General features: G+C 41.3%; 2 protein-coding genes across 6 annotated transcripts; one reads left to right on the top strand and one right to left on the bottom strand.

The window, feature by feature from the left end:
• Nucleotides 1-101: 101 nt before the first annotated feature.
• On the bottom strand, nt 102-2,500 carry LOC146974563 (alpha-crystallin B chain-like). 2 transcript variants are annotated; one of them, XR_015037614.1, is made up of 4 exons: nt 2,199-2,500; nt 1,400-1,522; nt 521-1,312; nt 102-475 (listed from the first exon to the last, which is right to left on the bottom strand). XR_015037614.1 is itself a non-coding variant. In XM_085798078.1 (3 exons), exons 1-3 carry the CDS (start codon nt 2,487-2,489, stop codon nt 1,121-1,123), a joined length of 606 nt encoding a protein of 201 aa, XP_085654204.1. In that variant the 5' UTR covers nt 2,490-2,500; the 3' UTR covers nt 102-1,120. The 2 variants fall into 2 exon arrangements, 1 of the variants encoding a protein (XP_085654204.1); XM_085798078.1 differs by having other exon boundaries at nt 102-1,312.
• Nucleotides 2,501-4,141: 1,641 nt separating this feature from the next.
• cfap54 (cilia and flagella associated 54) lies at nt 4,142-25,305 on the top strand. 4 transcript variants are annotated; one of them, XM_085798075.1, is made up of 57 exons: nt 4,142-4,375; nt 4,555-4,660; nt 5,010-5,159; nt 5,347-5,512; nt 5,906-5,964; nt 6,378-6,521; nt 6,923-7,036; nt 7,354-7,455; nt 7,702-7,894; nt 8,066-8,164; nt 8,284-8,396; nt 8,560-8,674; nt 8,934-9,019; nt 9,137-9,274; nt 9,369-9,516; nt 10,124-10,176; nt 10,308-10,436; nt 10,623-10,866; nt 11,060-11,193; nt 11,556-11,756; nt 11,847-11,939; nt 12,038-12,226; nt 12,345-12,469; nt 12,589-12,736; nt 12,905-13,060; nt 13,171-13,293; nt 13,493-13,633; nt 13,839-13,956; nt 14,038-14,127; nt 14,258-14,384; nt 14,561-14,663; nt 15,739-15,830; nt 15,956-16,153; nt 16,866-17,038; nt 17,115-17,269; nt 17,816-18,025; nt 18,226-18,425; nt 19,036-19,171; nt 19,459-19,588; nt 19,945-20,106; nt 20,204-20,410; nt 20,636-20,723; nt 20,897-21,067; nt 21,180-21,246; nt 21,351-21,536; nt 21,615-21,701; nt 21,803-21,919; nt 22,251-22,298; nt 22,433-22,574; nt 22,853-22,995; nt 23,125-23,279; nt 23,362-23,476; nt 23,702-23,846; nt 24,082-24,239; nt 24,372-24,518; nt 24,629-24,749; nt 25,123-25,305. In XM_085798075.1, exons 1-57 carry the CDS (start codon nt 4,227-4,229, stop codon nt 25,167-25,169), a joined length of 7,656 nt encoding a protein of 2,551 aa, XP_085654201.1. In that variant the 5' UTR covers nt 4,142-4,226; the 3' UTR covers nt 25,170-25,305. The 4 variants fall into 4 exon arrangements, with proteins under 4 accessions (XP_085654201.1, XP_085654203.1, XP_085654200.1 ...); XM_085798077.1 differs by having other exon boundaries at nt 10,121-10,176; nt 13,493-13,615; XM_085798074.1 differs by having other exon boundaries at nt 10,121-10,176; nt 15,742-15,830.
• Nucleotides 25,306-25,490: the final 185 nt, after the last annotated feature.

The raw sequence follows: 25,490 nt of genomic DNA, 5'->3' as shown, positions 1-25,490 counted from the left end.
ACAGTCTCCCCAGATGTGAGCTACTCCACATTGTCATGTGAAGTTCTTTCATGACACAAACAATGAATATGTTAAAGGAAAAAAAGAACACACTATGGATTTTGAGTTTCAACGTTTATTCTATTTGATGTTTTCTGTAAAGGGTTGTCGCCAATATGAAGGGATAATAGAACTGTAAATGTTGCCTCTACAAGCTCATACAGTATGCACTCTGTCATATACACACACAGGCACGCACTCACACACACAGACACACTCACACACGCACACACACATTATCCTTAGCAGCTCAGAGGCCATGCTCCCCATGCAGCGTATGAGGAGCCCAGTCATAAAGTTCTCTCTCTCTCAAAACATCAGTTCCTCCCTCATCTTCTACTTTCCCTCCCACTCATTCACCCCCTTTTTCTTCCTCTCAACAGAGTTCACACCTGGTCCCAAGTCCTGTGGTGGCTTTTTTTTTTTAGCGAACAAACTAAAAGTGACTGCCTATGCCTCCAGAGAACTCCTTCCTCCTCACACATACAGAAACCAACAAAGAATAACCAAAGCACAGTTGGCATCTTATTCATACCCACTCTGACAGAATGATGTAATGTAGACACAATCAAGTTGAACAGTTTTACAGTAAGTCTGTTGCTATCTGCGGTGGATATCTCTGAGAGGTCTTTACATTTCCACCCCAGATGAAGACAGGAAATACCTTGATGTGCCACTTACATGGTGGTATGAATACTTCTGGCACAGAGGTATGGTTTAATGTGTGATTTTAAGGCTTTTGATAGAAAACGTAACTCCCAGGAGTTCATTATTTTGAAATTCACCACAGTCTGTCAATGAAAAACTTCTGTCCTGTCACTATAGACTCTGTTACATGGGCTCAACATATTAGTCTTTGGTTTTAAGGCACCATTGTTTGCTTGCTGAGACATCAGGATAATAGGGAGTTAGGAGTTAAATACAGGTTTATTAGAAGGCACTTGCACTTATAAACATCTAGACATGTATGCCCCACCTATATGTGCGCTGAACTCCCAACAAAACTGTGACAGGTTAAATATAAATACAGACAGCACTTGGGGTTAGTAGCGCAACTGTGTCAGGAGTGTCAGGCTCTACTCTACATTTTCTGTTTCTGTGTTCCCTCTTCACAGGTGATGGGAATGTTGCGCTCCAGGCCAGGAGATGACCGAGGTGCTGTGATCGTCAGCACGCCGTCGGATGACAGGTTGGAGGTGACTTCGTTACTTGTGACACCGGCAGGAAGCCTGTACTTCCTCACAAACTCTCTTGACACAAAGCCGTGGTCATCCTGGAACACAAAGTCAATATCAGGAACGTGTCACCAAATCAAAGGATTTCAGTTTGTTTCTGTACGTGCAACCGTATGACCTCTGACCTGTCTGTCTTCATGTTTGGCGTGTATTGTGATGAACTCGTCACTGACACTGACAGACAGCTCTTCGGGGGAGAAGTGCTTCACATCCAGATAAATGACAAAGCGATCCTTTTCCATGCGCATCTGTATGCAGACAGTGCAGCCGTTAGGAGCAGCTGGACATTAAAACTCACAGATGTTTGTTATTGTCAGCTCATGATTTAATGATAAGTGGTGGTGACCTTCAGTGTTGATAATATATTTTCACATAGCAGTTATTTCGGTAACACTTTAGATTAGGGAACACATATTCACCATTAACTAGGTGCTTATTATATGCATATAAGTAGCTTACTATAGTATCTCCTTATTAGTAATTATTAAGCACGTATTAACGCCTTATTCTACATAGCCTTATTCTACCTCTATTACACCATGAATTAAGATTTTTCCTAACATTAACTCCTAATTATCGCTTATTCATTGTAAATGAATGCATAAATGCTGTACTAATTCAGAGTGATGAAGGAAGAATTACTGTTCTTGTGCTACTGCCCTTATTCACATCATTATTCAGAAACAACAATGCATTAATTTACAATGAATAAGTGTTAAGAGTTAATATCAGGACAAATCTTAATTCATGGTGTAATAGAGGTAGTTAATGCGTGCTTAATAGTTACTAATAAGGAGCTAGTAAGCTACTTATATGCATATTAATAAGCACCTAGTTAATGGTGAATATGTGTTCCCTAATCTAACGTGTTACCGTCATTTCATAGAGGACAAACACGCAGGCAATGGGTGAATTTTACGTTACCTCACTGTGTCCATTCTCAGGCCAGTTGAGCCAGCGCATGAACGAAGGGCGTATCCAGGGGAAGGACCAGGAGAAGGGCCAGAGCAGCGGCCAGTCAGTGAGAGGTTCTGCCATGGGGAGGTCAGGGAGCCGGTGTGGGTAGGCCCGACGGTACCAGGGATACTGGATGGGGATATCCATGACGAGGTCCCAGGAGAGATGGAGAAAAGAATCGATGGGTGTGAGGGAGATGAGTCTTGATTTGACTTGGTTGGAGATAGATGGGTGCTGCTGTGCTCTCCTCCACAGCATTTATAGGCCTTTCCCTCCCATCCCGCCCCGACCTCTGTCTCCGTTCACATCCTCTGCGTCCCCCCTCCCCTCCAAAACCTCCCATGCACACTTGCATAGTGACTCTGCCAACAAGCTGATTTTTCTGGAACAATGATGTCAACTGTTTATCACTCCATCGCCCTCATTGTTTCATCTGTCTGACTGTGACTGGTTGTCTCTCTCTCCCTCTCTCTCTTTCTCTCTGTAACTCTGTGTCTCTGTCTCCCCCTTCTCCCGGTCATGAGGTGACACTGGCTCAGAGTACTGCTGATGCCCCCATACCCATTCCCCAGGAAATACCCCTGTCTGGTGTGTGTGTGTCTGTGTGTGATTTTGGGTGTGTTTGTTTGAGGAATAGCTGCCAGAGCATTAGCCTGCTGTGCTTCGAGTGCCAGAAGCTTTAGGTTTGCGAGCAGAGTGGAAGTGTGGTTGAATGGGAACTGATGAGTTTGTATGGGAGAGCATTAGGTGACACTCGAAGCATGTAGCCTATCTTTTTGCTGTGAGCTCAGATGAAAAATATGAAGTCCTTTCCAACTGTGCAACATTTGTGCCAACCAAATTTCTTTCGGTCTCTGCCACATCCTCCCTGCGTGTCATGGTGTCTCCAGAATAGGGGAAATGTTGAATTTGGGTTATCTGCCAGCACCAAGACACTGAATAAATAATTAGGCTATGCAATTGCAATATCTGCTATAGTGACTAAATGTGCTATCTAATTACATGTAATATTTTTACTTTTTAATACTAAGCCAGACAACCATCCAATGAAGTCCAGTGTAAATAGCCTAATACTAAAATGCACAAAAGCCACATTGACAAACAATTTACAGGATGATGGTAAGTGCTAACAGTACAAGAGTCAATAAATCATGAATCTAACCGTGTCTTGTCGATTATTGATTAGTTTGTTGTAACATGAACAATGAGTTATCCTGCTTTTGTTTAAAATAATTCAGACTGATAGTTGAAACAGAGAGTGCTGAGTTCTTTTGTTGATTAACACTCAAACTCAGGGACAGGATCAAACAAGACTTCTGCTTCAGTATTCATCAGCAACCGGGGTTTATAGAGAGACACAATATGACAAACACCCATCAACTTTGGGAACATCCAAGAAAAGCCACCTACAGCCTACGTGGAGGCACAGGCTTCTTATAGTCTGCATATGGTCTGATAAAACAAGTTACAGTTCAGTTCAGTAGGAGTCCTTGACTAATCTAGGCTGGTGTCCATGACTTCTTCAAACTGATTGTTTGAACAGGCCATCTTGTAGTTTCCACACATCATTTATTTTCCACAACATAGTTTGAAAGTTAAGGCCTGTAGCCTACACACTCCACAAGAACAGAGAAGTTTGTTTGTCTCTCTCCCAGAGATGCAAGAAAAGAGCAATTTTCTTGCAGCTTGTTCTTGACACATCATCATCTCACAGGAAAATTGAAGTTCTGCACTTGAGTTTCTCTTTTCTTTGAGTATAAAATGTCCAGGTCAGAACTAACTTTGTTCTTACCTTCAGAAAACAGAAAACACTCTGTTGTTGTGGAGTAGGCCATGGATGTATGATGCAGCCACAGGCCTTGAGCCCCCTCCCCTCTTCCTGTTTAGCGTCGTTACCATGGTGACGCCCGTTGCCTAGGTGGCGTTAATTGAGCCTTGAGTCTGTTGTTGGATGTAGCTGCTAACGGAGATAGTTTGGTGGGGTTAGAATTAAAAATGGACTTACCGGCTTCATATTACGGGAAACTGGACAAAAGAAACCCCGTCATTTCAGCGTTTGAACGGGACATTAACTCGTTCATGACACTGATGAGACGAGTGGTTTCCTCAACAAGCCGAGACAGCAGCAGCTCTTATGCTAAAGGGTGAGATACTGACAGCCAAGCTAACGTCAGCTAACACACGTAAACAACTTTACAGTACTAAACAATATTTTTATGTTAGCAAACTCACAGGGCCAGGCCCCACTCTCCTTTATCCAATAGCTACATATCTCAATCTGTTTTGACATTAACCTGTTTTTAATATGATTGTCATTTTGAAGGATTCAAATCCTGGTGGAGATATGGAGAAAGTACAAACATCGACTGCCCTTAATGTTGTACCAGGAGCGTATGTTGCAGATTGCAGATTTTCTCTTTGGAATTAAGGTAATTTACAGTAGTCTGAGTAATACTTGCTAATATATGTAGTTTCCACAACTTTAGTTGTTCGCTTTTACAACTGTGTTTAATCAAAAACGTGGTCAACCCGTGTCAGATATTTGGCTGTGCATAGTAATGAGAGATCAGTCTGGCAGGTGAAGCTGTTTCTAAATCCTTCTGGTAATGATAATTGTCATTTTTATATCATGATCCATTGAAGCACTCTTGGAGAAGTCATGCTATTGTATGCATAAGCTATACAGTTATTCTGGTTGCTCTCTTTTTAATTAAGCTGTAGAGTACTGTGCAGTTGCCAATACTGTAAATCATTCTTCCCTCTCCTCTTTGTCTGTAGCTGTACCAGCTGGCTCTCTGGCAGGGCTACGCTCTCCACCTACTGCAATTCACTACTGTGGAAATAACTGACATCACAGATGTGGACCATTTCATGGCCTGCTTCTTCCCTGAAGGTTTTGATACAGATGAAGATGCCTTCACCATGAAGGTACATTGTACTACGCAAGTTCATGTGCAGCGTGTCTCTGTGGGATTTATTTGACTGCTGAGTGTGACTGAAGTGAAACATTTGTTGATGTCATTTGGAAAGTTTGTGCATCAATACTGATATCTACTCTATATACGTCAATGGTTAATGTGGGTTTGTGTGTGTGTGCGTGTGTGTGCGTGCGTAGGTACGTGCAATGCAGGGCTGTGCCCTGTGTATATTTGAGCTGGAGAAAAGGCACAGCATCCTCAACCAGAAGGGTCTTTGTAAACTGCTGCGTGTGCTGAACTTCATCAGGATCATGATGCAGGCTTTTCAGCAACATGAGCACCTCTGCTGGCAACTATATAATGGTATATTACTACAACATATATACATTTGTCCAATATTAGCTTTTTGTCTTGCCAGAAAGTTTAGGAAGAACCATGTGAACTGTTAAAGCATGAGACAGGAAAAGAGAAGAATTTGAACACATGCCCACCAGAGAGGGTGTGTGGTGCTCCAGATGCAAGGATTGTGTCCACTAAGTTCACACTAGGCAAAAAGCTGATAGCTGATGTAGTCAGAGTAACAGGTTAATCTTCCAAGGGTACTGTACAATTCCTGGAAGTATGTAAGCACAACAAAAAATTTCACAGCCTGCTATTGTCTAAGACTAAGTAATGATGTAACTCATCTGTTATTCAAATATTCATATTTGTTATATTGCAGAACTAACCTCATCTCTTTTTCTCTCACCTTTCCAGGTTCATTACACATCTACACCATCTGTCGGTATCTGATGTCCATGAATTGTAGTGCACAGGTATCCAGAGATAGACACATGAAACACTTGCTACTGTATGACTTGTTACCACTGTCACAGACTTTTCCTCTTCCAAAAGATTGTTTATCACCATTTTTACCTGTGGGTTTCTCATAGATACACTCTAAAGGGAAATGTTGAATGGATGAGTAATAGTATGTGATGTATGGTTTTTGCAAATTATTCTAGAAAAAACTAATGATTCACTCTCTTCTGAACATTTGCTGGTGTCCTTACCCTCCTTCTGGCGTGTAAGAAATATGATTAGGAAAGACAATATACAAATCCTAAAATTCCTATTTTTTACCTTACGGAGAATGTTATACACCCAGAAATGATTTTGAGTTATATTGTATTTATTATTGTCTTGAGTGTACATAATATTGTATACCTCCATGTCTACTTTGATTCAGGCACTGGAGTACCTCGTGTGGGCAAGCATCAGCTTAGAGCTGTCCATCCCACTGATGACTGCAAAGTATGTTCCGTGGATTGTCACACTGTACTGTGCAGTCTGTCACTGTTACTATGACAACCAGGCTGCAGTGCAGGCGGAGGTGAAAGACTCACGTACATTCAGACGCATAAAACACTCAACCATCATCATGTCAACAGACTATTCACAGGCTGATATAATACTGTAGTTAGAAATAACCTGAACTCCTACTCTCAATCTATCTGCATTTTCCTGTTAGCCAGCTATAAAGCAGTCTACCTTTTGTTAATGTGCTGAATTTAATTGTATAGTACTAATCACTAAGGACCATATTATACAATTCTGCTTTTACTGTTTCAAACACTTGTTGATTTATGCATTCCCCAAATATAATATATTGATTATGCATGGACATGTTGAATGACTATTGCAGTAACGAGTTCTCAAGTTGAATTTATGCATTTTTCTGAAAGTTCAAGTCCCTGTTTGTGTGGTTGTTTGTGTGTCTCCTAATACCTTCAGGAATTTTCCAGGAGAGCACTCAGCAAAATCAACGAGCTGGCAAAACTGGAGGAGCAGAGTGAAGTTCCTGCCACCAGAGAGACTCAGAGAGCTTATAAAGAAGCCTCTATCAAGGCATGAGCCTCTTCTCATTAAAATACACTCTCACTACTGTTATCATCATAGACATAGAGTATAGAGTTTTACAGTTTTCACTGGCTGAGTCTCTGTCTGAGTCATAATGTGTCTCAATGAAAAACTTCCAGTTTATGTACTGTAGGAGTGTAACTACAGCAGTGTCACTAATTTGATGCTGTATGTATGACAGACACGTTGAGATTGTTGCCTTTTTGATGCCAAGTTTGCTGTTCATTACAGTTTCCCTTACAATATTGATGTTCTCTTCTATGGTTTCTCAAATTAAAAGTGATTGATCTCTTTTTTTTTTCCAGCTTGGTGTCATGGTGTTCAAGCGTGCAGTGTATGAGGCCAGAAGGAGACCCAAAGCCATCTTCAGAGTCAAAGCCAAAAGCTCCCTTAAAGACATACCTAATGTAATTAGAACCACATTTAATGGTGTATCATCATATACAGTGAAAAATATAATACTTTGCCCTTTAAAGGGTAGTGCACCATCCAAACACAGGCTAACTCCTGTTAAATTATTAGATTAACTGTTTACTTAGCCCTTACTATATTTATTATAATAGACTGATACACAGGTCATTTTCTTAGGTTGTAGGGTAACTTAATTCTTGCTTTGTTGCCTTAAATTGTATGCCTGACTGTATATACTGTAGGTGCCTTGGCCTCGTACTACAACAGAGCGCATGTTAATGGGACTGTTTGACAACAGTGCAGCACAGTTCTTGGGCATCTTAGAAGCCATTTGGGACAGCAACAGACGCCCACTGCAAACGAGATTGCTAGATGAACCAGAGCTACAAGAAGTGGTCCTGGAACTCCTGTCTGCTGGCATCAGTATATTATCTGGTAAGTAATGCAAACACACAGCAGAAATAACCCTCTGCGGTGATAACCGTGAGTTTGTAAAGGTACAAATGCTTTGGAGAGTCTACATGTGCGTGGGTGGGTATTTAAGGTTTGAAAGCTCACTTATTATGTATTGAGATTGTGCAATGTGTTTTCCTTCTGTATGTCAAGGAGTCACGACTACTAGTGAACACAGAGGTGATGACCAACCGCACATGTCTTTATGTACACTGACACCAACCTCCACTCTAATGGATTTAGCCACTACAGGTATGTATTCCTTGTCCTTTTTTCTCTCCATCGGCTTGTTACACTCAATGTTGTAGTACAAAGTGTTTGTATTGTTCAGTTGTTAAAAATTACAATGCTGTGATCTGTTGTGTTTCTAGGAGAAAACAAGGTATCCATCATGTCTGCAGTGAGGTTCATTAAACTGTTATATCAGTGCAAGGAGTCAGAGGCATTCACTGATCTTGCCAGAGAGATGCTGCAGGTTTTGTCTGTGAGTGGCACATGCACAATCTGCTATAATCTCATTATTTACTGAAGGGGGATACGTTCCATCTCTACCAGTTCTCACATGTGTGTTTCCAGTTTGAGTGTGTTCACATGTGTTGTGTTTCTGAGTGACTTTTTGAGTGATTATTTTTGTCTCTCTCTTTCAGGGTGTGGAGGGTCATTCATTCAGGAAGGCGGAGGCGGAGCTTGCTTTAATTGACAGTTTCAACAGTCTGGTGTCATCTCAGAGGAGCCGTCTTAAAGATGACAACATAACTGATGGTAGAAAAAGTGAAACCGTGCCACTAAACCTTATTTAGATTAATTGATTGCTCAATAGAAATTGGCTTTTGTCCACAACATCTTAATTGATTTTTTTGCTGACATCCAGACTTCATTGATCTTGAGAAACATTTTTGCCTCTTTCCTTTGATCTTACTGCCTGCTAAATTTTAGGTAACATACTTTTCGGGTTGTTTATCATCAGTATTGCTCGATGTCTGAATCTTAATGCTGGTTTGGGTTTTTATGTTTCCAACAGACCGACACATGTCTTCATTCTCGATGAGTGATGAGTTCATTTGCGTGGTAGACACCCTGCACAAGTCTGTCTCTGGCTGTGCTCCTGTAAGTTTTCATATTACATGTACTGTATGTTTGTCTTGGTATTGATATGAATTAAGATAAAATTAATTCAGAGCTGGGCTTTTTACTGTGTGCATGTTTATGTGTGTGTTTGTGTAGGAGGTACAGCCAGACAGGGACCTGGTTTTGGATGTTGTGTTATTTCTCTGGGCTAAAGTGAAGGTGGTGATGCAGAGGGATCAGCTACAAAACCCAGAGTGTACACACTACCTTGAGAAGGTAGATAATTATGATAAGGTATGTATTGAAGTAAGCATTACTGACAGGGATAACCTTGTCTTCTACTTTCTGTTTATTTGTGTGTGGTGTTATTTTGTTCATGTACTTGCAGTGGCTGTGGTGTCTGTCTAAGCTGTGTGAAGTGGCCATTGCCTCTGACCTGGCAACTGTGGAGTGTATAATGTCAGCAGAGATGATCCACACACTGGTCATACTGCTAGAGAGAGCAGCTGAAGGCAGCAGTGAAACACAGTGTCCAGGTGAGGGTTAAGGTTCTACCACTTGTCCTGTCTCATGTGTTAAATCACCTCCAAAGTCTCTTTTCTCTCTCAGACATCTTTGCTATCAAAGCTCCCCGGCTTTGGAACGTCCTAATGTGCTCTTACTTTCTTAATTTGTACCCCATTTCATTTTTAGATCCACTGCCCCTTCAATCTTGTCTTATTTTATCTCACAGTTTTACTGAGATGCTCTTACCTGTTCTTAGAGTTTCACTTTTATGTCATCATTTGATTGAATTCTTGTATGTCTTCTTGTCTTATCTTATTTCATCTCATCTCCTTTTATCATGTACACCCCCTTCTATTCAATATTATCTGGGATCCTGTAACTGTAACTATAACTGGATCCTGTATTTTAATTTTTAATTTGGCTTGTCCTGGTCTAAATTTGTTGTTTGGTTCTTGTGTTGCCTGGATCACAGCCTCTATTGCTGTATTGCTTTGGTGGCTCATCTTCCATGCTCTTATGGCACTGTTGTAATCTGTCTTTTCATGGTTCATGTGTTTGTCAAGCACTTTGGAAACTTGTGTTTTTAAAGGTGCTATATAAATAAAGTTATTATTATTATGTCTTAATATCTAGCAGCTCCTGAGGCAGACAGTGACAGTGTGAAACCAAGATCTTTCTCTCTTCTTGAGGTATGTGAGTGGTTGAACTGTCAATGCAGATATCATGTATTGTCAGGGGGAAAAAATGAAAAGAAAAGACAAACCTATGTGCAGTATTGTGTATTTCAACCATATTGCAAACTGTGTGTGTGTGCTTGCAGAGTTCAAGTACAGAGATACTCCAGAGGGTGTGTGAGTTGGTGAAGGAAGGTCTCAAAGCTTTGGCAACGGGTGTAGCTACACTGCTACCCCAAGACTCCTCAACAATCACTGACTCTGCTTTTATGCAGGTAGGCAGTTCAACACAGTGAAAGTTAAAGTGTGACATTGTTTCATTCTGCACAATCCTAGGATAGGCCAGGTGTTACCTTCATCTTTACACTGTATGAGATGGACACATCTACAGAGGACATCATAGATAATGAGAATACAGTATTTAAGTGCTGCTAACATCTTTTTTCTTCTTGTTCTGATAGAAATTCTGTCCCCTCCCTCCATCGACTCCCTCCATATCTTGCCCGGCACCATCAGAAGAGGGAAATGAAGAAGATAAAATAAGTAAGGCAGAGAAAGACGAAGAGGAAACTAAGGCAGATTCAGATGTGAATGTTTCTCAAGACACCCAGTCCACACGTGTGATCCTGCTGGCCACTGACCTTCATCTAGAGCTTTCCATCATCCTCCACAGAGCTTCCCTCAAGTTGCTGCAGCTAAATGCAGGTAAGACTCCCATCACAGACAAATGTACCCATTATGGCCTGCATTGAGTTTATACTCCATTATAACTGATGGGAATGATGAAATTGCCTGCATTTTGATAATTACCCATGTGTAAATGTTTAAAAAAAGAATACCAATTTTAATGCCCAATAAATACAGTGGCTCATCCTGATATTTTCATTGTTGTTTCTAGTTGCAGAATCTGAACTGTTGGATCAGATCAAGAAGAACAAAGTGTCCAAAGCTCTTTTCCTGATCCAGAAAGCCTTGTTGGAGCATCACAGCACAGGGCCAAATAAGAGCAGCAAAACCAAGAGTCTACTGGAGGTAACATGTCCTTAAACAATGCTTTGATAGACACGCCCACAAATACACGTGTAATTTACAGTAGTAACACTGACATAATTTAACGCAAGTTGCTGATATATTTCTACATAATGTAACAGAAAATTGTGAGTAACACTTAAGACAGAGCCTTACACTTCTGTGTCTGGTGGTGCCTCCAGGAACATATCTGACTGTAGTCAGTTTGTAGTGTAGTCAGGTTTGTACACCAAGGACGTCAATCAAACATTTAATTTCAGTACATTATGTGTAAGTATAGGGCCTCAGGCTGAGATGTAGTCACCTTTATTAAACTTTAAAGTGTAAATGAGTACTCAGCTGGTTCGTCTATGTGCTCTTACCAGGAGGCATCTATCCTGATAGAGAAAGCAGGAATAGAGGAGAGGAAACTGCATACCACCACCACCACCTCCAAGACATCTGCTGAAAAAAAAGACAAAGGACTCGGGGAGAAAGAGGAAAGCCCTCCACCTCCCCCCATCCTGCTCTCACGCACAGACCATTCCTTAACTTTTGCTCCAGCACCTTATAATTTAGAGGGACAGGTGAGAATTGCTTTTAATTGTTTTGGTGATCCAACACAATTTGTCCACTTTTTTTTTTATCTTTCCCTTTGTACTTTTGTTTTTTTAAAGGTGTGCTGGTACCAGCTTTGTGGCCGTGCAGCTAATGGCATTAACCAGAAGGTCCGGCTTGGAGACTGCAGTCTTTCAGGAACTGGGAATATGGTACAACTGATTGCTTTCACAAGAGATTTCCATGTGTATTATTGGGATGTGAACTAATGTGTGTTCATGGTATTAACCCTGACTTTGTCCTTTCCTAGGTTCCAGCGGTGTCTGGTGAGTGTGTGCTGAGAGTGGAGGGTCTGGATCCCAACCAGAAATACATGTTTGCTGTTGCAGCCTACAACAGCCAGGGCAAGCTACTGGGAAACACCATAGGGGCAACAACACTCCCACTGCTGGCATCCATGCCTGTGCAACTGCTTTCCACATGGGCACACTTCGCTCAGGTACACATCTGTCTGCTCGCTATAAGTTTGTCACGTCACTCACCACGCGTGTCATTTGTGAGGTTCAGAAAAGGCAGGATAATGTACAGTATTATGGCCTTTTTGTCGCCTTCCTCAGGTGGCATTTCTAACAGAGCAGTATGCCTTAGCAAAGAGAGCCTGCAAAGAGCTATGGAGCCACTTTACTATTCCTATTCCTGGCACCGAGTCCCACAGTACTCAGGATGGACTTGCTACCACAAGGTGAGGAGGGAACACATTTATACAGTTCAAGTGAACAACTCTATTTTTTATGCATTTTCTTATTTATATCCCCTTTCCATATATTTGCATCTTTTCTGTTCCTATTCACCACACTAAAGGCTGCACAAAGAGACCCTTCAGAGCTCCTCGGCTCATCTGTGTCAGTTATTCCTCACTTCCATCTTCATCGAGACAGAGATCAACGTTCAGCAGGGGTCACTATACTGTGACTCATTCAGTGACAATGGACCATTTATCTGGGAACAGGTAACAATTTGATCCGGATTGAGAGGCATATACAATTTTGTCAAATTTAATGGCAACAACATGTAGGACGTGAGCTCGATCAGTATGCTTGATGGTTATTGTTGTGATGAAAGGTGAACGTAAATAGTGTACAGTAAATGAATGATATATAATTTTGTGTGTATGCAGGAAGCCAGATTGGCAGAATGTGAACGAGTGCTGGTGGCCATGGACTTGGCAATGTACTTAAATGATGGTGTAGGTGCTGTGCAGGCTGTAGTAAGCTGTTATGGCCTCTTGGCACCTCTAATCTTTCAACAGATCTTATACAACCCAGCCATAGAGGTATGAAAAAAACACATTCAGTATTTTGTCTCACAAAGGAAAAATATATATAAATAATTCATAACAGGTCCTATGTTTGGTTGTGCCTGTGTCTGTGTTCTGATGTTTAGGTGCTGAAAAAGTGCTTGATCGTTTTAGAGGAGAATGCAGGTCTTCTTAAACAAAAGTGGACTGGAAACGTCTCTGAGTCTTTAATGCACATGATAGCCTGCATCGCCTACTACTTGTCAAAGGTCTGTCCACATCTGTCCGTTTATATATTCTTTTTATGTGTCCAAGCAATAAAAGTTCCAGTGGTTCCAGCCATACTTTGATTAACATTTTACATATTTAAATTTCTCTCTTAACCACAGTCACTTACAATTCTCAAAGTAAAAATTAACCAGGGACCTTGTGCAAAATAATTTATTTTTCTTCATCCTTCCTGACCAGACCTTACGTGCTCTCAGGGAGCATGAGATGGCATTTGCAGTTATGGACTGTAGTCGCAGGCTGCTCCAGGAGATCTATGATGCCCAACGGCACATCAAGAGACATGCCAATGAAGCTGTGGGTGTAAGGAGAAGTGCAAAAGTGATTATTTTTCATGATTTATTCTCTCACAATGATGATAGATCATGAAATTAATACAACTACCTGAAAGATTTTCTACATCTATATCTATATCTATATATCTGCTATATCTTTATGTGATGTTAGGAAATTTTGAATACCCATCAACTGAAGAATATCTTGCTCCACAGTTCTAGTATGTCTGTGTGTTCATGTATCTGTGCAGTCTAAGACGGACCATGGTGCAAGGGGTAAGGGTGAAATGAAGATAAGTCTTCAACTGAAGGCACTGTGTGTGAAGAACAAGAAAGCAGCAAGTGGAGCAGCACTTACCACAGACAATGGTAATGTTTTTTTGTAGCAGCATGTATGTGATCATTTTAAGGCTATTTTCTTCCTACATACAACTGTCTTTATTTCTGTAGAGATTTCGCGGCCGCTGACTGGCAATGAAGATCCCACCATGTTGTATGAAGTGATATCCAGCAGCACTTTAAATGAAGCCTATCATGATGGTAAGTGGCACACACTCACATATTTCTTTAAATGAATAAGGAAGTGAAAATATAACAAAATAATAATAAAAATAAAGAATGAATCTGTCCTGTTAATTCATATCTGTTTTTTTTTGTGTGTCCTTCAAAGTGCTAAAGTTTAGACGCAATGCTTATTTCACTGAGTACGCAGCAGTACTACTCCAGAGAACCATGGAGGAAGGTCACCCAGACCTCGTTTTAAAATGGGGCCAAAGCATATTTGAATTCCTTTCCAGGTATATTACATTACATACACTATCCAGCTCCTTGCTGATTTTTGCAAAAAATTAGTTTTGGTATAGTCATCAATCTTAGTTCAGTGTTGCTACGTATTGGCTAATTATGGATGTTGGCTGTTCTATTTTGCCCACTCTGATGAAGACTTGACTGTATTTGAATGGTTCTCTGTCAGGCGTGACGAGGCGATGGGACTGTCCACAAAATGTTTGGATGGATACGGTGACAGAAAAAGAAGAAATAGTGTTCAAACCCCAAGAGGAAATGAACCACCACAGGTGAAAATACAGATATGTGCACAAACATGCAGGGTCATAAGGACACATTGTGTCCTTAACATCAGTGCTCTAGTTAAAATGCGTGCATATTCTTTTCTTTTGTGTGTTTCACTTGATAACCAATGATCTACCAAGCAGCTGAGGGTGGTATATCTCCTATTTAAAGAGGAACTATGCAGGATTTGTAGCTTAACTATGTTACATTTTTACCTTAAAGCAGATATCAGTGGAATGTTTTTGTTAATATAAGTCCTAAATAGTCCTATTTTCCGTCAGCAATCACTTACATGAAGTATTTCAGCCTAAACACGAGTCTCTCCGTCACTCTGCTCTGCTGTAACCCGAGGAGAAAATTTTCCTTGTGGGATACAAGTGTTATCCAATGAGGGGAGAGAACGGCATGAAGGGCTGTGTGTGCAGCCAAGGGATGCGCGTGAATGTGGTGACGTAGCACGAGGACCAATTGATGCCTGACAAGGGCGGGGGCTGCTAACTCATGGTGCGTTCAAGGAAACTCGTACTTTGTGTTTTTCCTTCCTGCGAAGTCATACCAGTTCGATCTGGTACGAGTTCACGGGTCGGAAGTTACGAGTGGCCGTTATAGGGAACTTTCACAGACAACAGGACGGTAAAAACACGAGCTACGGGTTACCTGGAACGCTACCAAGTCGTAGTTGTGACTTGAAGCTGTAACTTACGGTTTCAAAAGCCTGCCTTGAACACAGCATTAGCCGAAACGGCCGTGCCGATGATATCTGCTTTAATTAAAGAGCTTCAGAGTAATGGTGAATCTGATGGTTTGATGAATGGCTTAACTTGTTACGAGGGAGAAAGGAGGCTCTCTGTCTTCCACGTGTGTGTCACTTACTTATATATATGATATATAATGTTATCTACAGCTGTATTGATTGATTTCTTACACAAATGCACATGGCCAGGAAGAGAGTTAGAAAAACAGCAGAAAAGTGACCGGACTTACTTAGTTCCTCTTTAAGTATTATTAGTGATGATTATTTTACTTTGTCTTGTTTTAAAATTAAAAAAAAAACACATGAATACTTTTGCTTTTTTTAAGCAGAACAAGAACTCACCTTCTCATGATGATACAAGAAAGAAAATAAAGCAGAACATTCCACAAAGTATTCTTCAGAGTGTGAAAACTAACAGGTATAGTAAGTGTGCGTCAAGGATGTCTGTTTGTATGTGGAATGTCATCCGTATGTGTATGTGTGTGTGTTGTGTGTGTGTGTCATGTATCTTCTTTTGTGCTGACCTTCTGTCCATATGTGTAGGGAGATGCATTTTGTGGAGAACATTATGTCGATGTTGTTGTCCTTCGCACAACGCCGCAAGAAGCAGCTTCAGCTGAGGAACGCCTGCCGTGACGAGAGAGTATGGAGGTCTCATCTTAACCACATCATGGCTCAGGCACATCTAACACTACTTCACCGGAGCCTGGACCAGATGCATGGAGGAGCCCAGCAGCACAGGTTCACACACAGGATACCAGTCACTTTACTTCACCTTAAAGGCCCCATGGCATGAAAAATGTGATTTTGGTTATTTTTTCGTGCTTGGGGAGGTCTCTGGGCCACGTATATACTGTCCCATGCATCAAACTGGTCATAAACGGAGAAACACACACCACCCATTTGTAGGAACATTCTCTTTGAGACGAGCGGATAGCACTTCCTCCTTTCTGTGATGTCACACACAAGGTAACCCACCGTGACCAGTTGTTTTTTTTTCCAATTTTTATGAATGCAGCTTAGGTTTCAGTTACTTGCCTGTGATTGGCCCGACCACATGCCACTCAAAAACAGTCAGCCAATCAGAGGAGAGGTTCTCATTCTCTCTTCTGATTGGCCAAATGACCTGTGCCTGCTAGAGCTCCAGAAAGAGGCAACAGAAAGGAGCCGTATAAACGATATTAAGCAGATCACAGGTACTCAAAACCAACAATACATCTTGTTAGGGATATCAGCAGGTAAATAAACCCAGAGAAAAGTGCACAGCATGGGGCCTTTAATGTCAGCTGTTGTTCACTTTCATTGGCTACATGAGCTGATCAAAAGGGTTGCTGCAATTACACATTAACACATAGAAACATATAACCATATAAAAAATGAATTATTTTACATAATGTGTATTCATGTGTTTATGCTTGTAATATTAATATACTACTGTATGTGCTTTGCTCAGGTACAGCCAGTTAAATCCCTTGTGCTTCTCTCTGGCATACTCTGGTGTCCTGGTGCGGAGGAATCCACAGAGGCAGAAGTCCTCTAAAGATGAGAGTGGCTCAGAGAAAGACTCCTCTCTCTCTGGTCTCAGGAATTATGTGACCACACACAATAACAGGCACAAGAAGGAGGGTGAGGAACTTTGCAGACTAAAGAAAATGAAAATAAAACTTGTCTTAGTTAATCAGTTGTCCCCTTCTTTTTCCAGAAGTTAGAAATGATGACTCTGCATCAGAGGAGAGTGGTGAGGAGGAAGAGGACGCCCCTCAGCCTGTGGAACAGGAGATTGAAGCACACAAGCGCACTGCTGCCTTGCTGCTGGATTCACTTAACAAAGCTGCTTTACATCTCAGAAGGGCCATGGTAGCATTCACACACACACATGGACAAACACTCAGACACAGCAGCGGATGGTGTACACAACTTCATAACTTGAGTCAAAGTATAGATCCTCCTGGACAAATACAACTCCAGTTCAAGTGAAAGTTGTTCAGGCAGATGTTTGACTTGACATAAAGAACTGGAGTATTTTTTTTCAAATGTCAACTCATTGTTGTATTGTTCCACAGAGCACTTACAAAACAGAAACTCACCCACTGACTTACTGTAGCACATGTGAAGTAAATTGTCATAGAAATGCAACTGATTCAATCGGAGCCATTTCTATCTCCATATTTCTTTTGTTTCTGAAGTTTAGTCATGCAAACATTTAAAGTATCCACCCCTGCTACCACAACAACTTACTGTGATCATATAGTGAAGATGAAGGCTTTATTTTGTGAAATATCACATAGAGTATCTTTCACAGTGTGTTCACCCTGTTCTGTGTGCAATCATTGTGCTTTTTTATTGTACTTCCATAATGTGCCTTTACTTGTATTTTATGCAGCGAATTTGAATCTTTTTCAGGTGTTGGCCCACCGTGGCAGCCATTGGACCACTTTGCAGCATGTGTGTCAGACAGTGTGGGACCAAAACTGCAGAATCGCTCTCATAGTACAGACAGCTGCTCAGTTTGAACCTCACTCCCCCATTATAGCAGAACAGCTGTCCACCGCCTTCACCCAGCTGTTGGTGCTGGCTACTGACCTAATCCTGGATATGCTGAACAGACTAGGGGTAAGTATCTCATGCAGCTATCTACAAACACCTACCTTTTTGTTTAATAACTCACACACAGTTCATTTAAGATTGAAAACTCCAGATTGCAAAGTCTGTCGTGATCTATAGGGGGCTAGTCATTGCTATAGTCAGAACACCCTGCATCTCATGAAAATAACAGTTCTGTTTGTGACTTTCATCTTCATCTTGGTCCCTAGTTGTGGAGTTTGTATGACAGAGACTTGACTGAGGAGGAACTTGAGTCCAGTCTTCATTTCTCAGCCCCACTGGATGATGGCACCCTGGTGGACCTGCGCTGGGTCCGGTCCTTGGTGTTGCACACTCTGGAGCGGCTCCACGATAGTGGCAAATGGGAAACCCTGGCCCACTTTGCCTTACTTTTCAACTCATACACGCGGTGAATACAAGAGATGTTTTCTTTGTAAAACACAGATTATATTGAGGCCACAAATACACAAGTGCAGTAAATATTATAGCCAGGACGAGTGCTCATAGAGAGAGATGGTCACATGTCTGTTCGATTAGCTCTGTCTCTACAACGTGTGACTCCTGATTCAACTCCCGTGCTGAGTCAGAGTTCTCTCTCTCAAAATTTCTACAAGGAGGTTTTCGTCTTTATTATGCAGTCTTCCATTTGGAGGATGAAAACACCAAATTGAAACCTGCAGTCTATGTTTTTTTTTTTTTTTAGAACAAAGATAAAATCTATCAACATTTTAGACTACCTCTCATTGGCAGCGGTTGTCCCACATTGTCACATAACATTAAAATTCTCCCACATTTGTTGTTTTGGGGTCTAGTCACCATAATGGTTTAGTGTGTGTGTGTTTGTGACCATAAATGAATCTGTTTACACAGTCTCTCTTTCTAAGTGGAAGAGTCAGGGTTAAGCAAGCATTGGTTATGGATGTGGTTCAGGTATTTCATGTGCTCTGAAGTGATGGAAACATGACTGTCTGTATGTATGTGTCTGTTTGTGTTTGTGCTCATCTTTACATCTGTCTCAGGGAACGTTACGTTCTGATCACGACCCCATTACTCATCCATGCTCAGAGGAAGCTGCTTGAAAGAATTAGTAGTTTTGGAGGACCTGCAGTCCCACAGCCACACCACATCAAGACAGAGAAGGCCACTGGCAGAGAGGTACCATTTACCCACACACAGAACCATGCTCAAGCCAAGTATGAGACAGTGGAATATTTAATAATCTTGCGAGAAACAAAATGCAACATTTTTTGCAACAGTTTTTTTCCCCATACATGATTCAATGTTTCTCATCATTCTCCCACAGAAAGATAAACTTAATGAAGAAGAAAAGTCTTAAAATGTCTTATACAGTTATGTTCAGCCAACCAGAATAGAATCTGAAAACATACTTAGACAAGTAATGTTATTGTCCTGATATTTCCTTTTTTTTTTCTATATTTCAGGTTACTTACAGGAGCTATGCAGGCTGCCAGCTGCTCAGTGGGTGGACTCTTCACCATGCAAAGCCACTTTCCATTCACAAAAAAGCAACACTCACAAACTCCAGTCCTCAACATGCAGTTGAGCTTAAAGGTTTGAACAACCAGCTTGTTTGAAGTAAATGAAGACGGCTGTCCGGAGATTTAAATATTTTAATATTACAAAATAATACAGGAATGTTTTGTCTTGTCTTTTCCCCTACTTAGCTCATCCTTGACAATAGCTAGAATTTAACAATGTTTTGAAGTCTGTGCTTTCCTTATACTCCCTTATCTATAAGGCCCTGGGTACCCTAGCTCTACATGATAGCAATGGCTTGAACTAGTGAGGTGTAGTGAGAAAAATGTGGAGTCAGACATCTCTCTCCACACAGTATTGTGCAAAAAAAAACAAAAAAAAAACTGCAGGTATAATGTTTTCAAACTTTTCATATATGTTCTGCGTCAAAGGTGCAGAAAAACAGCACTCCATGTCCCTTGTGTGCGTTCCTCTGGATGTAGAAGACACACTGAGCTGTTACCAACAAGCTCTTGAGAGAAGACCACATTGTCTTCAAGTCCTTCAGCATGGTCGCTCATTACTGTTGCTGCACCTGGCATACACACAGCCCTGTGAGTCGAGTGCACACAATACAGTACATTCATACATTGATTTATTTAAATGTATTTACAAACTCACAAAGTTTGCACTGCTTGTGTTTCTATCCAGGTTTTGCATCACAGTCACGGCACTGTCAGAGCAGAAGTCTCAATTCTGCAAGTCTGGTTGATTTCAGTCACACAGTCGTGCCCACTCCAAACATCCAACCTTGCGACCTGACAGAAGAGGACTTCACGGGTCCAGATGCTCTCTACAGTCTCCCCATCAGCTCTGACCACATGAAGACAGTCACCGCTGCTCACTCCACCTCCATTAGTAAGAACACAAATCACTCTGAAAATACCCAACAAGACTTCTATAGTACACTTACTGTAACATAAAAAGGCAAGTGTTGACAAGTTGTCAAAGGGTGGGGTGGCTGAGTTAATGTTACGCAGCATACCAGCAGATTAAATGACAAGATGATAGCAATGAAATAGAAGAACAAAGTATGTGTCAGGGTCATAAAAGTCTAAGTATAATTTCTGTACCAACCACCAGAGTACCTCCAGGCTAATAATCATGACTCCCTCAGAGTTTTGGCTCTGCATGATCTTGGAAACCTACATTTCTACAATGGAAACAAAAGGTTAGAAAAACAAGTTTAATCCCCACAATGTGCATGCATGTATGTTGAAGCAATCCTATAGCCCTTTGTCTATGCATTCATCTATAATAATACAGTAAACATGTCTAAGTTGGGCTATTTGTGACGTTCCTTGCATTTTTATAATGCATTTAATGAATCTGTTTTATCTCCAGGGCTGCACACTCATACTGGAGTAAAGCTGTAGATTGTACCTTACACAGTCCAGGCGCGGTAGAGAAATGGGATGGTGTGTCACTTGGAAGTGCGTCCCTGCAAGACACCCTGAAACAGTCTGGCCTTTGGGGATGTCTACAGGCTGCGGGGCTCACAGCCAAGATTGCACAGTGAGTTTCAGTAAAGTTTATCATTGATTTGATGTGCTTTTAGTGGGGATTACAAACATACAGTATATCTTTAAAAAACCTACCTGGTCCTGAGGGATGTTTTCATCCACAGGTATAGTTTAACCTCTGATATCAGCCAGCGGACCAAGTGCTGTCTCTTCTCTGCCTACCTCTTTAAGGTAATACTCCCAGGGATATTCATCTCCCTTCTCATGTCTCTTCTTCTTTAGATGTTTTTGCTGTGTGTTTTATTGTACATTTATTCTGACATACATTTCCCTAGTGTGTGCTGTGCTGCTCCCTGGCTCAACCCCAAGTTGATCTCTGGTATGCCTCCCACAGCGTCGGAGATGAACTGCTCCCTGGAGTTGCCCTTTTCTCTGAGCCTCACAGGGTTCATCTCGGCACCACTATAACCAGCCTTCACTTTGTCTGCCACTGGCTTTACACCACAGGATACTACATCACAGTACGCACAAAATAATGACTTTACATTTTAAAACTGCAGTGCTCAACATAAATAAATTAACTTGATAATTAATTTCAGCTACAGCCCATGCTTGCTCTTTATCTACATTTTGTGGGGACTGTGTGCAGAGACGTGCAGCGCACTGTTGAGGGCAAAATTCTTAAGGTGAGCCTTTGTGTTGACTTTTTTTACACATGTGTGGATGTTTTCTTTCTTTCTCAATGTTCTCAATGAATTTTTATTTTGCACTGGTGTGTTTTTTGCAGATATGTGCCCTGACTGAACTGTGTCTATTCACTGAAGCTGCAAGGGAGACAGTTCAGCTCACACAGGGAATAGGTGTCCTTCTGCCCAATGGACACTGCATCACCAAAGAAGAACAAGTATAAACATACACATAAGATCACACCTCTTTGCCTATTTTCTCTTGGCCTGTGACCATTAGTGAGATTGAAATGTGTTGCATCCCAGCATATACTGTTGTCACACCCTGTGCATTTTAATCACAGTTATGGCCTTGTGTTGTTCATACCGTAAATGAGTCTGATCTGAATCTCTACGGCATTGTGAGTTTATGGGCTGTTTGGCTGCCACCCTTTCTGCTGATTTAATTCCAACATTAGTGGGAGACAGACTGCCTCTGTACAGCATTAAAAGTACAGTTTGTACATGCCATAATCTGAAAATAAAATAAACATTGTTCTTATTGTGCAGCCTGTCCAGACGTTCCACAGCAACATATCTCTCCTGGACAATGTTGAGGTACTTTCTATATTGGATTTAGCAAATATTCTTCCTACGGTAGATACATTTTTCCAAAAGATGATTCATAAATGTGATTACCATGTTGTTTTTTGTGTGAATGTACTCTGTATGTCTGTGGTGCTTGTGGTCAGGCTTTGGAAGAACTTGTGAACTGTGACTTTGCTCCAGAGGTCCAAAAATTATACGGATCCACGCTGTGCCTCCGACTGAATTTGGCTCGTGTTCAACTAGTCCTGGCACTCAGTAACAGCGTACACAGTGCTCCTGTACCAGGTTTGTCTGCCAGATTACTGTCTTCCCTCTGTGATTTATTTTGGTTTATGTTTGGATCATGTGACATTTCTCATCGGAACAGGACAGGAGGCATACTGTTAAACTGATGTGAAGATTTATTTTCAAAAATGTTTTTTTACTGAATTAGATGAGAAGGGGGGGTAATATTAGAGACAAACTATATTCCATGATTATCATAATTGGCATCCTATCTAAAATATATAATATATATAATAATTTTGGTCTCAAACATCCAACAAAGCGGTTATGTCTTTCAGATCCTGTTGAAGAAGAAAGGTGTTCAGAGAACTCAAAACATCATGACCAGGACAGATTAGACAGTGAGAGCTCCTGTCTAAAGGTGGAGGAGCCAAAACTGTTGGATCTTCATAAAGACAATCTCACTCTAGAAAGGATTAAGGTGAGACGAGGGATTTTCCATTGGATCTTCCCGTAATTGCTACATTGAGTTGTTTTATCTTGCCACTACTGTAAATACTGAGGAGTCTTCTCTTCAACTTGCCTGTATCTGTCCTCTCTTCTGTTATAGTTCCTCCTGCTGAAAGGAGCGTCCTCCTTGGTGCACTCTGTTTCACAGCCACTCACATCTGTTTGCTGCAGCAAAACGGAGATCCTAGAACTGACAATCGAGTCTAATCTCCAAAAGGCCAATCTCTATCTGCAGCAAAGAAATACTGCACTTAGGTACAGTGGTCTCTCGTGCATGTGTACTGTGTGTGTTTGCTTCGCCGTTTATATTTATTGACTATTTTATGTCCTCCCTCAGTTCTGAAATGGCAGTTTCATCTTTGGTGCTGCTGCAGACCTCACCCATGATCACGAGAGGATTACCTCAAAAACCTGAATCTGAACTCCCACATCCCAGGACTGGAAGTGAATGGGTAGAATATTTATATGTATATTAGTTTGTTGAAAATTCAGGCATATGGAAGCTTTGTCTATTTACTGTCTTAAGAACATTGCAACAGAACTATGTGAAATGAAACTTCTGTGTCGTCATCTGAAATATCATATTGTCACCTCTTCCATGCAAGTATACAAATTACCACACAGTGGCAGTAGAAATCTGATTGGTTGTGTGTGTTTGTTCATGTCACTGTCCACAGGGCACAAAAGACCCCCTGCACGAAGACTGTCCAAGAGCCGTTGAGGCTGGTGAGAGAATTGGAGTCCACCTGTGGCTGCGTTGCCGTCTGGCTCTTGTCCGCAGCCTGGCTGCACGCATCCGTGACTCACCGGCCTTTTCTCCAGGTCTGGTCAGGTGTTTCGATGCTCTTTCATGTTTTTCTCTGAGCAGCGCATTGTGGAACTGCCCTCCTAAGTGGACTAGTACTAGATGTTCACTTGAGAGACACATGTAGGATTATTTAACTGTAAATTATATAACATAACAGGCTTAGTATAATATTCCCAGTATACTGCATAAAGGTTAGTGTGATAATTCCCCAGTATTAAAACCATGCATTTATAAAAGTGTCTTTTGAAGGTAAGAACATTAATGAGGAAGCAGCTCGGGTGATACAAGAGGGCATGGATGAATGTGAACTATGGGGTGACCTTGATATTCAAGCCCTTTTGATGGTCCAGGCTGCAGAATTGGAAGCACAGAGAGGCAAGAAGGATGACAGCATGGCAATGCTTCAGGTAGTAATCACTGCTCTTTTTGCTCTTTATTCAGAAATATCAGCAAACATTGATGTCCATTTTGTCCTTGTCCAAATCCAGGTATGATGATCTTCCACTGCTGTTGTGTTCTGTATGTATCCATGTGTGTAGGAAGCAGTGAGTCTGCTGTCAGGACGGACATATATACCACCAGGGTCCAGTGTTACCCTGGCTCGGGCCACTTTGCTACTCAGTGACCTAAGAGGAGAACAGAGCACCAAACTCTTAAAACTGACACAGAAGCTACTGCAAAAGCAGGTACACAAAACACACATTCATGCAGTGTACTGTACACAGTGCCTGTCAGTATCGAAAACTTGGTAAAGCTTAAACTTTTACATCTAATCAACTGTCTTTATTTCTTTCAGCTCTCAATTTTTGGTGAGAACGTGGTGTTGGATGATGGAAAATTGTGTTTCCCTCCTCCTGGACCGAGCAACATCTACCTACCATACCTCAGGATACTGGATCAGACTACTAAGAGAATTGGTAAATTGGATCTGTTTTTGCCCTATCTGTGGGAGCAACACAAACTCTCAACAGGCAGCAACAACATACATGACATGGTATCATGCTAACAGCTGTGTGAGGCTGTACCTGTACTAGTGTTAGCAAGATAAGATGTACACAATCTTACGTGTTCACCATCTGATTTTCAGGTGTTAATATTTGCTATGTACTGTTGCATGAAAGCAAAATACAACTTAGGGCAAGGAAGTTTTTTGTTTTCCATGGGTTTTATGTGTTAATTACTGTATTTTGTACAACAGTACAGCGTCTTTTGTTGACCTGTTGATGGTGCTAGAGGAAAAACTGAACTGAACAATCAGTTGCATTATTCTGTCTCGCACTGTTTCTGCAGGTCATACCCAGGATCTGGAAATGTCCGTCTCTGCACAATCATTATAATCAAGATCCAAACAGTGTTCACACCAGTCCAACCAGATTGAGAGACACCAGTTCCGTCTCTGAGGGACCCAAGCACCTCCTGTCTGTGAAGCCACCTGTGCCTGAACAGAATAAAATGACACCTATGAACTGTTTCAGTTGGCACTGCTCTCTTCTATTGCTGTGTCTCTGCTGAGGGACACACATGTTTCTGTGTTCCTGTTCCTTTTCCTGTGGAGCTTGTTTTGTGAAAAACAGCAAGAATGTTGAAATGGCAAATTATGTAATCAACTACATACAATGGATAGTGCAATGGATTTATGAAATGAAAGATAACTTGCA

Source organism: Trachurus japonicus, chromosome 14, assembly GCF_045865225.1.
Source record: "Trachurus japonicus isolate A0001 chromosome 14, Traja_1.0".
NCBI classification, from domain to species: Eukaryota; Metazoa; Chordata; class Actinopteri; order Carangiformes; family Carangidae; genus Trachurus; species Trachurus japonicus.
This window is presented reverse-complemented; position numbering and strand designations above follow the sequence as displayed.

Excerpts from the sequence above, each read along its gene's own strand:
- LOC146974563 (XM_085798078.1), bottom strand. The coding sequence starts at position 2,489 with ATGCTGTGGAGGAGAGCACAGCAGCACCCATCTATCTCCAACCAAGTC. Across the intron at positions 1,523-2,198 it reads CTGAGAATGGACACAGTGAG|ATGCGCATGGAAAAGGATCG; the intron begins GTAACGTAAAAT and ends GTCTGCATACAG. Across the intron at positions 1,313-1,399 it reads CCAAACATGAAGACAGACAG|GATGACCACGGCTTTGTGTC; the intron begins GTCAGAGGTCAT and ends TTTGTGTTCCAG.
- cfap54 (XM_085798073.1), top strand. The coding sequence starts at position 4,227 with ATGGACTTACCGGCTTCATATTACGGGAAACTGGACAAAAGAAACCCC. Across the intron at positions 10,437-10,622 it reads CTGACTCTGCTTTTATGCAG|AAATTCTGTCCCCTCCCTCC; the intron begins GTAGGCAGTTCA and ends TTGTTCTGATAG. Across the intron at positions 11,194-11,555 it reads AAACCAAGAGTCTACTGGAG|GAGGCATCTATCCTGATAGA; the intron begins GTAACATGTCCT and ends TGCTCTTACCAG.